Raw genomic sequence first — 15,477 nt, 5'->3', positions numbered from 1 at the left:
GTAGAGTTTTAAATGTATAATCTTATATAATTATTTAACATATAATTTATTAAATTTTATTTTAAAAATTACTTATAAAATATTAAATTAAAAAAATATAAATCTTTATACAAAACTACATTTTTTCTAAAAACATTTTTATAAGAAAATTATTAATTTTAAATAATAAAACATTTAGTTTCATTAATTTTTTACTTAATATTTTTATCATGTAAAATATATTTCTAAAAAATAAAAAAATAATTTGATATTTTTTTAGATTTGTAGTGAAAAAAGTGGATGAAGCATCCGTAAATATCCGTGAATATTCGCAAATATCAAAAAAGTTTTTGAATATTCAGAAAATTGAATATTATTTTTACGAAGCAAAAAAAATCGAAAAAATTAGATATCCGTGAAATACAAAGCAAATCACAAATACTAAAAAAAATATGGTACTATTGTAAAATCCTTCGTTTTCACGAATTAATTATGACACCACGAATAAATATAAAAGCCAAATCGAAGGAAACACAAGGGCATATGCTTTGTCTGCAAAATTCCACAATAATTTGATGATAATGTTTGTAACAGTGTGCGAATATTTATATTTGTAAAAGGTGTTGTAAATGAGATTGGGTGTCAACAGGTCAACTTGTCCCAGACTATCACCACACGTTTGTAAACAAAAAATCTAATTATTAATAAGCAAAAGTGACTCCAAATAAATGAATAATGCCAAGTTAAGTAGTAGTAATCAGTCGATCGTAATGACCACAAACCCTAGATCCCACCTGTCATTTTGCTATTGGACAGCTGCTCTGAAATTTTATTTTATTTATTCCAAAAAAGAGTTAAATCAAATCAGCTAACACCAAAGGTCGACACCAGTTGGTTTGATAGTTATGTATGTTATATTATATACTCCCAAAATATACGAATCGCCCCAACTAAACGGTGGTTGTGACTTGCGACGCGATGTTAATCAAAAGGAGTGAAGGGTAACAGGCATTTGAATCCATTTACAAATAAATCTGAAATGTTTAATATGAAATATGTAATGGGTGAGATAAAACATTTAGTATATACTTGATCCATTATCACCTATTACTAAAATCTAGACGGTTACTCCCTCCGTTTTGAATTAGATATCGTTTTAAAGCAAAATTTTTCGTTCCAAAATTAGTGTCATTTTATGATTTCAATGCAAAATTTTTTGATTTTTTATTCTAATATATTTTTCTATTGGTTGAAATCTGGTTAGGTGTATTGATAATGATGTTTTTATCTAGTAAATAGATAAATTTAAATGTTTTATTAATCTGTGAGTCTAGAACGACAAGCAAAATGAGTATAACGTTTTAATAACCAGTGTATTGTATATATTTTCTAATCAGTATGCAATTGCCGTCGATTTGAATCATTGCCACAAACAAATAAATAAATTTAGATGTCCTGATTCGAGACGATTAGATATGTCACATGTGTGATAGCTATAAAACAATGAATCGCAGGAAGATAAATTCAAAAAACGATTCCTTTCACACCGACAACAGATGAGAGATGACTATTGAAACGGAATTAGTCAGAGTAGCAGCTCATCGCCCTACCTTACGACGTTAGGGGGAATCCTCTTGACGGGCCGAAATAGGCTGCCTTAAAGCCTATTATCAGTTCTATATAAAGCCAACATCAGATAAGCTGCGTAATATAACATGGTGCCGATTATCTTGGGCTTCAAATCAAAGTATTGTTTGGTTGCTGTAATGCTGTATGACTAGATACAGATTCAGTTTGAACAGTGGCTCTAGGCTAGGTTGATTGGCTCCTCCCCCTGTTCTAAAAATCGGCCGCCTAGCCGTCTAGACGCTACGCGTCACTTTTCCGCCCCGATTTATGCCAAATCGGTTTAAAAAATCGGATATCCGATTTTTTCCGCCTAGACCGCCTAAATGACCGTCTAGCCGCCTAAATGACCGTCTAGCCGCCTAGGCGGCCCGCCTAATCTATTTTTTTATTTTTTTTATTTTTTTTTTATATATTTTTTTAATTTTTTTTATTTTTTTTTAGTTTTAATAATATTTTTATTTTTTTATCTGATCTAAAATTTTATAAATATCATTTATATTCATAATTTTGATGAAAATTACACTATATTAAGTTTATATATTCTATTTGTGTGTTTTATACAATCTTAAACATGAAAATGTATTAATGTTATACATAATTAAAGATTAACATGTTTTATAACATAGTAAACCATCTAAAAATTCCGCTCCGCATAATTTTCGATTAATCCCCGATTTTCTCTTTAGGCGCTAGGCCCAACCCGACCGCCCGACTAGCGCCTACCGCGTTCCGGAACAGGGGCTCCTCCCATCTCTTGCTCATTCTGCATAATGTAAATCAGAAAAGACAATCAAAGAGCAGTGTTGAAGGTTTCCACAGCCCTAAACCCAAGACCTCCTTCCGGTTCCCAGTGGAGTTCCCGTTTATCATGATTGCCACAATTTCTCTCTCTCTCTTTTTTTTTCATTCTAAGAGTTGTGAAATGAGAATCACAACAAAGTGTATTCAATTATCTCCTTATTTTCTTGGCAAAAGAAGGAACAAAAGGATCGTGGCCATCATACATATAGACGACAAAGGCTTCGATTCACCCCAATAGTAGCAGTGGGTATCAAATGAAGAAACGGTCGCCACAATTAACAATTTCATGTCGAGAGACATAGGCTTAACCATACCTCGATATCACTAGTTTTCTGAAATTGCGACATCATCCCTCAGATCAGAGCCGTGATTCAACCATTCTCCCAAAGCTCCCCCCCCCCTCCTCCCGCTCAGGCGTGTTGTCAGTCTGTCCCAGTCTTGAAACATTTATAGGGCTCTTTCGCTTCAACCAGTGCATTTTCTTACTTGGTTGGTTAGGCTGCTGACCAAGCCTATGCTTCAAACGACCAACCACAGACAAGCTGAGTCATCAAACTACACTCGTACAATAAAGATTACAAACACCATGAGATAATTCGATTACTATCCACTTTCCACGTAGTTTTCTTACATCAACAACACAATGTAAGCAAATCTGGAGGCCTATCTTCAATAACAATTTGGACTCGTGTAAGTAAGCTTCCCAGCCTAGAATCCGCAATCAACCAATGCAGTTGCAATCATCGCCATTATCAATCAGCATTTTGCAACTTCCAGACATTGTACACCACCTTTATTTTGAACAAAAAGAAACTGAGGTTCAATCAGCAGAGTAGCGAACTACTCAGATGAAATGCGACAAGATAAGTTCTGTGAAGCAAAACGTACATAAAACACCATGTCGATTCCAGAGGGTCATCGATGTGTATCGGATCAATACTATGAGCAGATAACCAACAAACGTGTGAATAACAGAACGTGTACAAGTTGGTATTTCACAGAGCCGCGATGTTTACCTATGACCCCTCTCCCGATTCCTATAGATACCACTTCCTTGCACTGAGCCACGCATCTGCCGAGGATCAAAAACATTACTGCAAAACAAATTTTTAAAAAGAAACACTAGACCAGTTATCGTCACACTCCTTCTTGAGCTATATCTATAACTGTTATTAACAGAATTATAAGGAGAAGCAGTAATTTTGACTGACCCAAAAAAGTAAACAAAATCCATTAGAAGCCGCCCAATGTTCTGCAAAAATACTTATTTTCAATTAGTAATAATTGCATGAGTGTAACAAGGAAACCTGAACAAATATAGATACTTGTGTTACAGAATAGGCAAACAATAAAACTAAGTACTGGGTTGATAGAGCGCCCCAGATGATGCTCATGCTGAAGAAAACGTGTAATCAGAAGACCTGCAGTAATCATATAGTCTACGATTCATAAACAGATATCTGAAAACATGTTTAGAGAATGGATTAATAAGGTGGCTGGTGCATTGGTACTAATCAAATTAGACAAACACCAACTACCAGGATCCGCATTACATATACAGAGACTGACCACCTGAAAACTAAAAGAAAGGAGAGTTTTACTTAATGTAAAGGAACACGGCTCACCAGGCAATAAGAGCTCAATCCGCCGGAGTATGATTGATCCAGGGTACGATCAGCCAAAAACTGCTTTAACACCAAAGCAAGTGGTGTGGCAGCTGGAAATTGCTGTCAGATCTTTCACCTGCAGAAACGAACATTTTAGGAAACATAAGCCCAAAGAAAGAAAAAAGGTTACAGAGATACATAGACAAGAAGAGGTATAATGTAAGAAAAACAAATATCTTGCTGTGAAAGAAGAATTAAACAAACACCAATTGTGTGGTTTGAAGACACGTATGCGATGGCGTTTTGAAACTGATGTCAAGACGGACACATTTTGCATTTGCCAAGTTTCCAGCCTTTGTCGGTAAAGAGTTTGCTGCTGCAGAGTCTTCAAATCCAACCACATCAGTGTTACTATTGCTGTCTTGGTCAACGGTGATACAGTCTGGGCCATCTTTTGGTGACTGTATACTGCATACCAGATCACAAGGGACTTCCACAACAAGCATGATAATTGGTATCTGCGCATGCATTAACGAATTATATAGGAGAGAGCATGATGAGAGTACCTAACGACTGTGAAAAATAAAAACACTAATAAATGAGACATTAGACGACCATGATTAACCCCAGATAAGAGACTGGGTTCTTAGCTTCAGCTAAGAGACGGTTCTTAGCTTTAACTAAGAAAAGTTAAGAACCGTCTCTTAAATAAGAGATATAATTTAAAGTTGCATAAACACAAAGATTATAAGAACTTCACTTCTTATTAGATTTAGAAACTCTCTCAAAACTAAACCTTTCAATGTGTTTTTCTTGATGGAACATCTCTCCATAAGAACTCTTTATATAGGAAGAAGCTACATCTTTTCCTAAAGGCGAAACTACATCTTTTCCTAAAGGCGAAACTACATCTTTTCCTAATAATAATATGGAAACATTCCTAAGCTCGATATGTTTTCCTTTTTCCTTAACCCATCAAACTTCACTTTAATGAGTTAACTTGCTCCTTAAGTTAATTGGAATTATCCAACATTCTCCCCCTTAATTCCAACTTGAATCTTAGGTATGTTGATCTTCTGAACTCCGATGAACTTCCATAGACCGTTACTAGGTGCATCGCATTTCTTCGATACGATGTTGCATCAGAACGAAGAGTAAAACAATAATGAAGAAGAAGAAGCTGTAGACGCAGGTGAACAAGAGCAAGTAGCAGAGAACAACGATGCAAACCAAGACCAGCATGTAACATCAAGATATGGTCGTAACATCAGAAAACCAAAGCGGTTCGATGATTACATCCTACTTGCTGAAGTTGAAAGTGGCAGACTCTTGCTCACCATCGATGGTGAACCAGAAAGTTACATCGAAGCTGCAGTAATACAAGCTTGGATCGATGCAATGAAGGCAGAGATCAAATCTATCATCAAAAACAAGACCTGGAAGCTCGTCAAGAAGCCGGCAGGTGTGAAACTGATAGGTTTGAAGTGTATCTATAAGATCAAGAGGAATGTAGATGGAACGGTGATCAAATACAAAGCAAGGCTAGTCGCAAAAGGCTACGTGCAACAACAAGGCATAGACTTCGACGAATTATTTGCACCAGTTGCTCTAAGAGCTTGGAACATCAAACTCGACCGTGTTCTCAAGGAGATGGAGTTCACGAAGTGCACCACGGAACCTGCGGTATATCAAAAGAAACAGAAGGGGGAGCTTCTGATCATAGCTATATACATCGATGACTTGTTTGTAACAGGGACTTCGCTCAGTGTTATCAAGCAATTCAAAGATGATATGTCAAGAATATTTGAGATGTCAGACCTCGAGATGCTTACATACTATCTTGGTATAGAAGTAACACAAGGAGCTGATGGCATTCACATCAAACAAGAAGGATACGCGCAAGGTATAATTGTCAAGACGAAGATGGAGTCATGTAACTATACTCACGTTCTGATGCACACGAGTTTGAAAGTATCAAAGGCAGAGGAGGAGCCTGAGATTGATGCAACATCGTATCGAAGCACCATAGGATGCTTAAGAGAGAGTATAAATGCTTCACTGCTTCTCTATGACTCTCTCTTAAGCATCTTATGGTGCTTCGATACGATGTTGCATCAATCTCAGGCTCCTCCTCTGCCTTTGATACTTTCAAACTCGTGTGCATCAGAACGTGAGTATAGTTACATGACTCCATCTTCGTCTTGACAATTATACCTTGCGCGTATCCTTCTTGTTTGATGTGAATGCCATCAGCTCCTTGTGTTACTTCTATACCAAGATAGTATGTAAGCATCTCGAGGTCTGACATCTCAAATATTCTTGACATATCATCTTTGAATTGCTTGATAACACTGAGCGAAGTCCCCGTTACAAACAAGTTCACATCTTCTTCATTATTGTTTTGCTCTTCGTGGTGTTGGTGATGTTGATGCTCATCACCATCTCCTTCTGTAACATCAATATGAGGAAGCTTGAATGATCCTGGTTCTTCGTCCACGTTTCTTGATAGTGTATATGATGCGGTGAGATGTCTAATTACACCGTTTTCTTCACAAAAACGAATGAAATCAGAAGATGTGAACTCTCCTCCTCTATCGGTGCGAAAATTCTTGAGTTGTAGCTTCGTTTGATTCTCCACGTACTCCTTGAACTTTTTGAACCGATCGAACGCTTCACTCTTCTCTCTTAGCAGCATCGTCCACATATATCTTGAGTAATCATCAATTAAGACGTATACATATCTATTGTTTGCTGGTGTTGATGGTGATATCGGACCGTACAAGTCACCATGTACCAAATCCAATGCGTGTGATGCTCGATACTTTGCTTTAGGCAGGAAAGACTTCCGAGTTTGCTTCCCAACTAAGCAGGCGTTGCACACATCTTTCTCGTGTATCACCTGAGGCATCCCTACTACCATCTCTTTGTCTACCATATTCTTCATGACTCCAAAGTTTACATGTCCTAGCCGTGCATGCCACGTCCATGTAACATCAGTTTCTTGTATTTGAAGACACTTCGGATATTCAACCTCCATTGGCGTCTTGTACAATCGGTTTGGTTGCCTTGCGACTTGTACTAATAACCTTCCACGGGGATCTTTCAGCATCAGTAAGTCTTCTTTCATATTAACCTCACAACCCATCTCGGTTGCTTGTCCAAGACTTATGATATTGTGTTTAAGACTTGGGATGTAGTAGATATCTTTGAGTGCTCTTCTCTCCCCTGTTTTTCCGGTGAACGTGATCGAACCTTTCCCAACAATCTTGATGTTTGATCCATCACCGAATTTGACTTTGCCTTTGATGCTATCATCTAGGTTTGAGAAGAACTCTCTCTTGCCTGTCATATGGTTACTTGCACCATTGTCAAGGTACCATATACTCGTATTTCCATCGCATTCATCAAACCTCTTAGGAAACACTCTCTCTTCGTTGAGGAATACTACTTCATGCATATATAATGCATCCGCTTCTTGTGTTTCCGTTAGGTTAGCTTCTTCTCTTGGTCGTGTAGGACAATGTGACACGAAGTGCCCCATCTTGTCGCATCGCCAACATCTAACCTTAGAGTAGTCCTTCTTGGTCTTGTCTGAAGCTTCTCCTCCTTTGTTATGACCATCAGAAACATTAGACCTTCCTTGTCCTCTTCCTCTTCTACCATAACCTCTACCTATGCCTCTTCCTCGCGAGTTGTTATGGCTTCCACTACCTTGCATATCATTCTTTCCAAACATGAGCTTCGATTGACCTTCATCTTGGGTTTCTTCTTTGATGCGTTCTTCGAAAGCCTTCAATCTCCCAACAATGTCTTCGAATCCCGTAGAATTTAGATCCAGCACTTGTTCTAACGAAGCTACGATGTGAATGAACTTCGTTCTTGGAAGTCCCTTCAGAAACTTCTTTACCAGCCTTGATGCTTCCATTATCTCTCCTAATGCGGCTGCTCTCGATGCTAAGCCTGAAAGTTTTTCTGCGTAGTCATCCACCGTGTCTGTGTCTGTCATCTTCAGTTTGTCGAACTCAGACATCAAAGTTTGTAACCTTGCTTCTCTCACGCGATCAGCACCTAGGTTACGGGATTTGATAGCTTCCCAAATCTTCTTCGATGTATCATGTTCTCCAATCTGAAGTATTAGCGCCTCCGGGACTGATTGAAAGATTAGAGCAATCGCCATATTATTCTTCTTTGCATCGTTACTCCCTGGATCAATCGTATCCCAAACTTCGTATAAACGAAGCATCACTTTCATTCGCATCGACCATACGGTGTAGTTGGTCGATGTTAGCATCGGACATCGTATGTCCTTCTTCATCCCAAGACCTTTATCACGTGCTTGAGAATCGTCTCCCATGTTTTGATCGAAGTTACAACTCCTCTTGTAAACGACCTTCGAAACCTGGAGCTCTGATACCAATTTAAAGTTGCATATACACAAAGATTATAAGAACTTCACTTCTTATTAGATTTAGAAACTCTCTCAAAACTAAACCTTTCAATGTGTTTTTTTTTATAGAACATCTCTCCATAAGAACTCTTTATATAGGAAGAAGCTACATCTTTTCCTAAAGGCGAAACTACATCTTTTCCTAAAGGCGAAGCTACATCTTTTCCTAATAATAATATGGAAACATTCCTAAGCTCGATATGTTTTCCTTTTTCCTTAACCCATCAAACTTCACTTTAATGAGTTAACTTGCTCTTTAAGTTAATTAGAATTATCTAACATGGGGGGTTCTTAGGGCGCTGTCCCTAATATGCAACACGACATGAGCAACCAGCATACTTAAGAAAGATGGGTCCATATATGAAAATAATTAGACTATCCCCTAAAAACAAACATAAAAGCACCAATGTGATCACAGAAATAAAGCAAATTTAAAAGTTAAATTTAAAAACATAATCATGATTGTTAACTGTTGCAACATGACTTCCACGGTAAGCATACCTGACGGCATGTCTCCTTTATACCATTGCGACCCTCCAAAATTCCCGCCTCTTTGATAGGTTCTTGAGACGGGTATTATGTATAAGATACTTCCAGTTCAATAAGTAATGCATAAGATGAATAATATTAAGTTTGCTCACCAAGTTTCTCACTGGAGAAAGACAAACCACAAGGTCCACATAACTCGAAGGGAGGGCCAAACCAGTTGCAGATGAGAGAGAGAGTGAGTGAGAGTGACAAAGAAGATTAACAGACAGTGGTTCTGAAGATCCATCCTACTCTCAACCTTCTCCTATTTATAGGTTGACGTGAAGAAAACGAAGAGGTCGACATCCTTACTGGGTTTAATGTGAATAACAACTATTGCTGAATTAAAAGAAATATATTGAACGGAAGGGAAGGTAAAGAGATGGGAGGAGAAGTCATTAGGTTTGCAGATTCACGGCGAGGATGAAGGGTATGATTGTATGGTATCTATAGAGTAAACTATTACTCTAGATATATATTTACTCTCAGTTAAGCCAAAAAGTCACCAATAAAATGAAATACTATCTTTTCATATTTACTCTAGGCACTATTGATTATGAGGGAAATATACACCTATTTTTCCTCTAGCTTTAGGTACACTCATGTTATTCCAGATTCTTTTCTCTCTCACATTTTTCCACCATTTATTTTCCTCTTTTTCACCACTTTTTTTTACTCCACTTTACTCTGATGTTACCAATCACACTCGAAGTGTGGAAGAACGCTAACAACTAATGAAGCCCTAATGACAAGGGTAAGACTGGTTTTCCCGCTACCACCCGCAAACGCAGCTTTTGCGGTTGGTAGCGGTTGTTGGCGTTTTGCAACAATCGCTCAAACCGCTCCAAACCGCTCCAAATCGCTCTAAACCTCATAAATTCAAAAACTGGTTCCAACTAGCGTTTGCGGTTGCGGGCGGTTGCGGGAGGATAAATTTTTTTTTTTCTAAAACAATTTAAATACAAAAATAAAAATATTCAATAAAAAATTTAAATTAGAATTATAAAAATACTAAAATATATCTATTATATTTTAATTAATATTATAAAACTTTAAAATGAAAATATTTTCTATAATTTAAAAAAAGTTTAAACTATAACTTTCTAAATATAAATTTTATATTTATTATAATATTATTATTTTTGATATTTTATAATGATATAAAATGTAAATTTTGTTAATTTATTATTTAACCGCTGTTGCGTTTGGTAGTTAACCAGTCATAAGTATCAAACGCACCAATTTCTAACCGCAGAACCAGTCGTATAAATCTCTTAAAACCGTTAGAAACCGCAACCACCCGCATCCGCAAACTCCCGCAGCCGCAACCGCAACCGCTGCGGTTGAACCAGCCAGGCCCTTAATAATCAAACCAAACGTAGAAAACCCAAATCTGACCAAACCAAACTATAGCCTATTCGACCAAAATAAACCAGACATTAAGTGGGTCCCCCATGCTTTATAGAATGCACACGCAGGCTCCTTTAGGAAAGAGAAAAGTTGGCATTATAATATGACTTATTCACCGACCAATATTGTCAAATTATATTATCTTTATAAAATTAAAAGGTAAAAAAAAAAAAACAGTAATTACAAAAAAAAATATTTTTAACGTCATCAGCAAAACATTAAACTCTAAATCCTAATCCCTAAACCCTAAATCTTAAACCCTAAACCCTTTGGTAAACCATAAACCCTAGCATAAATCTTAAACTCTAGGATAAATCTTAAACTCTAAATCAAAATCACTAAACACTAAAACACTCAAGGGTTTAGGGTTTAGGATTTATGGTTTAGAGTTTTAGGGTTTAGAGTTTTTATTTAGAGTTTATGATTTATCCAAGGGTTTAGGGTTTACCCAAGGGTTTAGAGTTTACCCAATGGTTTAGGGTTTACCCAAGAGTTTAGGTTTACCCAAGAGTTTAGGTTTACCCAAGGGTTTAGAATTTATGATTTAGGGTTTAGGGATTATGATTTAGGGTTTAGTGTTTTGCTGACGACGTTAAATTTTTTTTTTTAATTCTTTTTTCTGTAACTGCTACTTTTTTTTTACTTTTTTATTTTAAAAACATAATATAACTTGATAATATTTGGTTTATTTTTTTAAAATATATCGTATTTGAAATAAAGAAATCCTATTGGCTGGAGGTTCACCCTAGGGGATGAACCCAAGAATAACTCTTATAATATAGACTAGATTAAGATCCGCGCCTTGCGCGAGATAAACATTATATATAAAAATTATTTTATGTATTATATGTTCTTACATATTATGAAATAATAAATATATATTGAATAATTAAAAGTCAGTAACTATTACGTATATAATTATATTGGTGCGAACGTATAAATCAATTTTATTAATCCAAACATTTTTTTAAATTTTTTTTGATAGGATATGTAATTAAATTTAAATGATATTAACATACACAGTATATTTTTAATATTAATGTCTATTTTATTTTTTTATTTTTCTTTAAATGATGCTTTCTACTCATATGTTTTGTTTTATTATGCGTATTTTTAATAGCAAAAACTTTAAATTACTGATAACAAAATTTTCATTGTGGGATCAATAATTTTGGTAATTGATAGTTTAAAAACATTTATCAATGTTAGTTCAAAACTTTTATCAAAAAAAATTATTCAAAGTAAAATTTTGAAACTAAAATATTTATTTATTCAATATGGTTTATAGTTTAATTTAGAATGATATATATACATATATATTTTAAATCTTAATGATTAATTAAATTAGACTTTTACTTATATGATTTTGTAATCATTTGTATTTTGTCATAACAAAAATTTTAAAACATGGATAGCAAAATTTGAATGTGAGACTTTTAACAGTTTTAGTAATTTATCGTCATTTTTTAAAGTTCAAAATATAAAAATATACAGAAAAATCTAAATTTTTATAATATGGTTATTGTGTTTTTTTAAAAATTATTTTAATAGTTTTAAATTAAAAAAATTTGATAGAAGATACATTTTTTTTATCATATCTTTATTATTCAAGATCATTAATTGTCATATATACTTTACCCACATTAGGCAATTCCGTAATCTTTATTTAAGGAAATAATAAATGACATTAATAATGAATTTATGGTTAATTTAATAAAAAACTTATTATATAATTAGATGGACCAACCTATTTCTCTAATAATTCTAAAAATCATCCTAGTGATGACATGTGGCTACAAAAAGAAGTTGTAGTGTTTCACAAATAATATATAGGGGATTATAAAGTAAACTCATTTTCACTCTATTATAGAGTGAAAAGTAAAATATCATTGAAATATATTTTAGAATGAAAAATATAATACTATTGGAATGCTCATAAGGTACAAGAACAGAAGAGTACTAATCTTCGAGTAAGCATCTTAAAAGTCAATTGCAAAACTAACATCTGCATTAACCAGAATACTTCGATGTAAGTCGTCTACAGCCAGAAGACTTATCCGGAAGTCGTCCGGGCGAACAGATCTGGAAAAAAAACTGATTTCATAGTTTCAGCCAATGAGATAACTTGTTTAGCATACAAAAGTCTTCTCCAAGTACCTAAAATCTCGAACAAAAGTGACCCACCAAGAATCGTAAGCTTCAATGGCTCTATGAACCATTAAAATTTTAGAATAAAAATCTTGGGTTTTTTGGATGAATATGGGGAGAAATTGAAAGAGATGTTGTTTTTAGTTCATAAGAATTGAAAAAGAAGAAGTGTAAATCGATTTGAGGTGCATTAAGAGCTTCAAATTGGTTGTTCATTGTGGTTGGTGTATTGATGGCAATGGAAATCTTGTAAATACTTGAAGAGGATGAAATTGAGAGAGTAAAAATGCCATTTTCGAAAAGAAAAAAAATTTAATGACATTTTCGTGAATAATCTGAACCCGTGGAGTGAATAAGGCAAAGGAAATGTCTAAAAAGAAACATATGTTAGTTTTGTGATTGACTTTGAATTTTGAGTCAATATTGCGAAAAACTCTTAGTAAATATGGTATTTCTCTCACATATATACATTACACATCTTATATATTATTAATTATTATGCAAAATATCTACAACTATAACCAACGTAAATACACTAACAATTTTATTAAAAGAAATACTTCACCTGCTCCTAAAAAATAATTTTTATATTAAAAAAATGTTTCAAAAAATACATGTTTATGGTTTTTAGGTATGTTGATAAATTAGAAATTTCAAACAAAAAATTGTACTTCTTGAAAAAATTATTGGAAATTAGTAAACAAAAATAATACATTTATTAACAGAACTTAATATGTTTTCTTGATGTAAACTTACATCATTAAAAACATCGGGAATAATAAATTAAATTTTACAATTAACATACAAAGGAAATAAATTTACAGCTACGGCTAACACACATACGACATAAATTTTATAACAAAATTTTATAAGCAATCCAACTGATTCTTTTTTTTTTTTGGACTAATGCCCAACTGATTCTTCATTGTTTTTTTTTTGTTTTTTTTCATTATTTCAGTAGCTATGATCTTAGGGATTAGAGAAAGGCTTGGTTCTCCCGGGAATTCTTATACCAAACAATTTTTTTCCAGTTATATAACTAGTAACACTTATCCGATTCATATGTTATATCCAAACAAGTATTTCATATTTTTGGTCGGAAAACTTGCATACGATCAAAGCCCTAATCCGGCATGTTGCCTCCCTATAAAGAATAGAATATAAATGCATACTGCAAACAGATATATATCATATATACATTAATAGAAATACACACATCATTTATTGTACAATATATAATGTAATCAATAGCCATACAATCTTCGATCGAAATCCTTATTCAACCATTTATCTATATATATCAACATGAAACGCGTGATAGAATTATAATTAGGTATCCGAGTTGTGGTAATAACAAAGGCGAGAAGGGTCAGACATAGGAGCCCCAAGCTGAGTGTGAGGCTGAAGAAGCCTCACCTGCCGTTTCAAGAACTTGGTGTAGCGGATGGCTTCGTCAAGCATGGAGGCAGTGTCCATCTTTGCACCGCCTGGCACCATCCTCTTCAATATCCGGATCTTCTCGCTTATCCTTTCTCTACGCCGACGAGCCACCACCGTCTGGGGGTCCTCGCTTACCCTTACGTTACGGCGGTTCGGCTTAGGAACGGTGGCTGGATCGATGTCTACGGGCTGCATGGCAGCAATCGCGTATTGCATCTCCTTCATCTCATCTATCTCTTCCTCTCCTTCTTCGTCTTCTGCTTCCTCTCCTCCTCCGGGATCGGAGAAGACTGTCGGCGGGGGCTGGAAGTGGCTTAGGGTTTCGGAAGGTGGATCTACCATGAAATGAGGATTGTGGTTAAAAGAGTTTTCTTGTGTAATGAGATCAATAGGTTTGTTCCAGTTCATAAGGAGATGATGAGGCTCCATCATGACTATTGGGGCTATGGCTGCTGCATCTGCTTTTGAACCAGACATATAGAGTTTTTGGACTAGAGACGCATAGACCTTTCTTTTATACATACCAATTTTCTTTTTTTCTAATTTCTTTATATATATAATATAGTCTTATTTCCTAGATATATCCGAACTAAATATGTTTGTATTTGCGGATTTCTTTTGTCATGTCAATGTAGTGCGTATATGAATGTTTTAAACGCTCTTATTTTATGAGTGAAAGTATATATTTTGCAGATAAAATGTGCTTGAATTTATTTATAGAACATTTGTGAAAACGTTTTGTCACAACCAAAAGACTAGTGTTTTACATGCTAATTATTTCATAAATTTTCTTGTTAATTATATTTTTATATTACTTCCCCAAAAAAAAACTGACGTTTAAATATGTGATACCAAAGCGATGGCTTTAATTTTTTTATGCTCTGGACCAAGCTTGAGTTTTACATCATATTTTGGGTTTAGGTTTTCACGGTATTCTACTTTTTGTTGGTTATGTATGTAGATTGTCAAATTTGCTTCACGTTGAGGTGTCGACTATGATCCGTGGTTATGTATGGCATGATTTTTGAAGATTCAAACTACTTCGTATGTCTACCCAAAAATGTTACTTCCGCGGTAATCTACTTTCCGAAAGTTTTGTATAATTTTGTTGCGCTGTGTCATTATCTGACCTAGAATCAGGTAGAATGTATGGAAGTTGTTAATAAAAAAAATATTAATTAGCATCAAAACTAAAATAAACAAAAGATGACATAATCAAAAACAAAATTTGCATGCAATCATGTGTTTATTCTGATATATAGGATAATCGAAAAAAAAATTAACATGCAATCATTTGTTTATTGTAGTTTCTGTTTAACACGAATACTTCAATTTCAAGTTAAATCTTAATTATTTTAGTACTAAGAATATTTTAAATAGTATTTTTTTTTTAAATACTGTTAAGTGTTATCCAAATTAAGAATTTGAATCATAACTAGCCAAAATAACTACGTACATAGTACATAATGTTCAAAATAATAATAATAA

The 15,477-nt window shown here is 34.5% G+C and overlaps 1 protein-coding gene and 1 long non-coding RNA gene across 3 annotated transcripts; both read right to left on the bottom strand.

Moving 5' to 3' along the window:
• Nucleotides 1–2,243: 2,243 nt before the first annotated feature.
• Nucleotides 2,244–4,717, bottom strand: LOC125583327. Of its 2 annotated transcripts, XR_007320345.1 has the most exons (5): nucleotides 3,621–4,717; nucleotides 3,426–3,503; nucleotides 3,298–3,348; nucleotides 2,724–3,200; nucleotides 2,244–2,371 (listed from the first exon to the last, which is right to left on the bottom strand). It is a non-coding gene; the product is annotated as an uncharacterized LOC125583327 (long non-coding RNA). The 2 variants fall into 2 exon arrangements; XR_007320344.1 differs by lacking the exon at nucleotides 2,244–2,371 and having other exon boundaries at nucleotides 2,532–3,200; nucleotides 3,621–4,708.
• Nucleotides 4,718–13,714: 8,997 nt separating this feature from the next.
• On the bottom strand, nucleotides 13,715–15,276 carry LOC106388177 (transcription factor IND-like). Its single transcript, XM_013828191.3, has one exon. The coding sequence runs from the start codon at nucleotides 14,509–14,511 to the stop codon at nucleotides 13,879–13,881; it is 633 nt and encodes a 210-aa protein (XP_013683645.3). The 5' UTR covers nucleotides 14,512–15,276; the 3' UTR covers nucleotides 13,715–13,878.
• Between the last annotated feature and the right edge of the window lie 201 nt (nucleotides 15,277–15,477).

This window comes from Brassica napus, chromosome C3 (genome assembly GCF_020379485.1).
Source record: "Brassica napus cultivar Da-Ae chromosome C3, Da-Ae, whole genome shotgun sequence".
Classification (NCBI taxonomy): Eukaryota; Viridiplantae; Streptophyta; class Magnoliopsida; order Brassicales; family Brassicaceae; genus Brassica; species Brassica napus.
The sequence above is the reverse complement of the archived record's forward strand: the minus strand, read 5'-3'. Positions and strand labels throughout refer to the sequence as shown.

Bases quoted from the DNA above. Each gene is read 5' to 3' on its own strand.
- LOC106388177 (XM_013828191.3), bottom strand. From the start codon at position 14,511: ATGTATAAAAGAAAGGTCTATGCGTCTCTAGTCCAAAAACTCTATATG.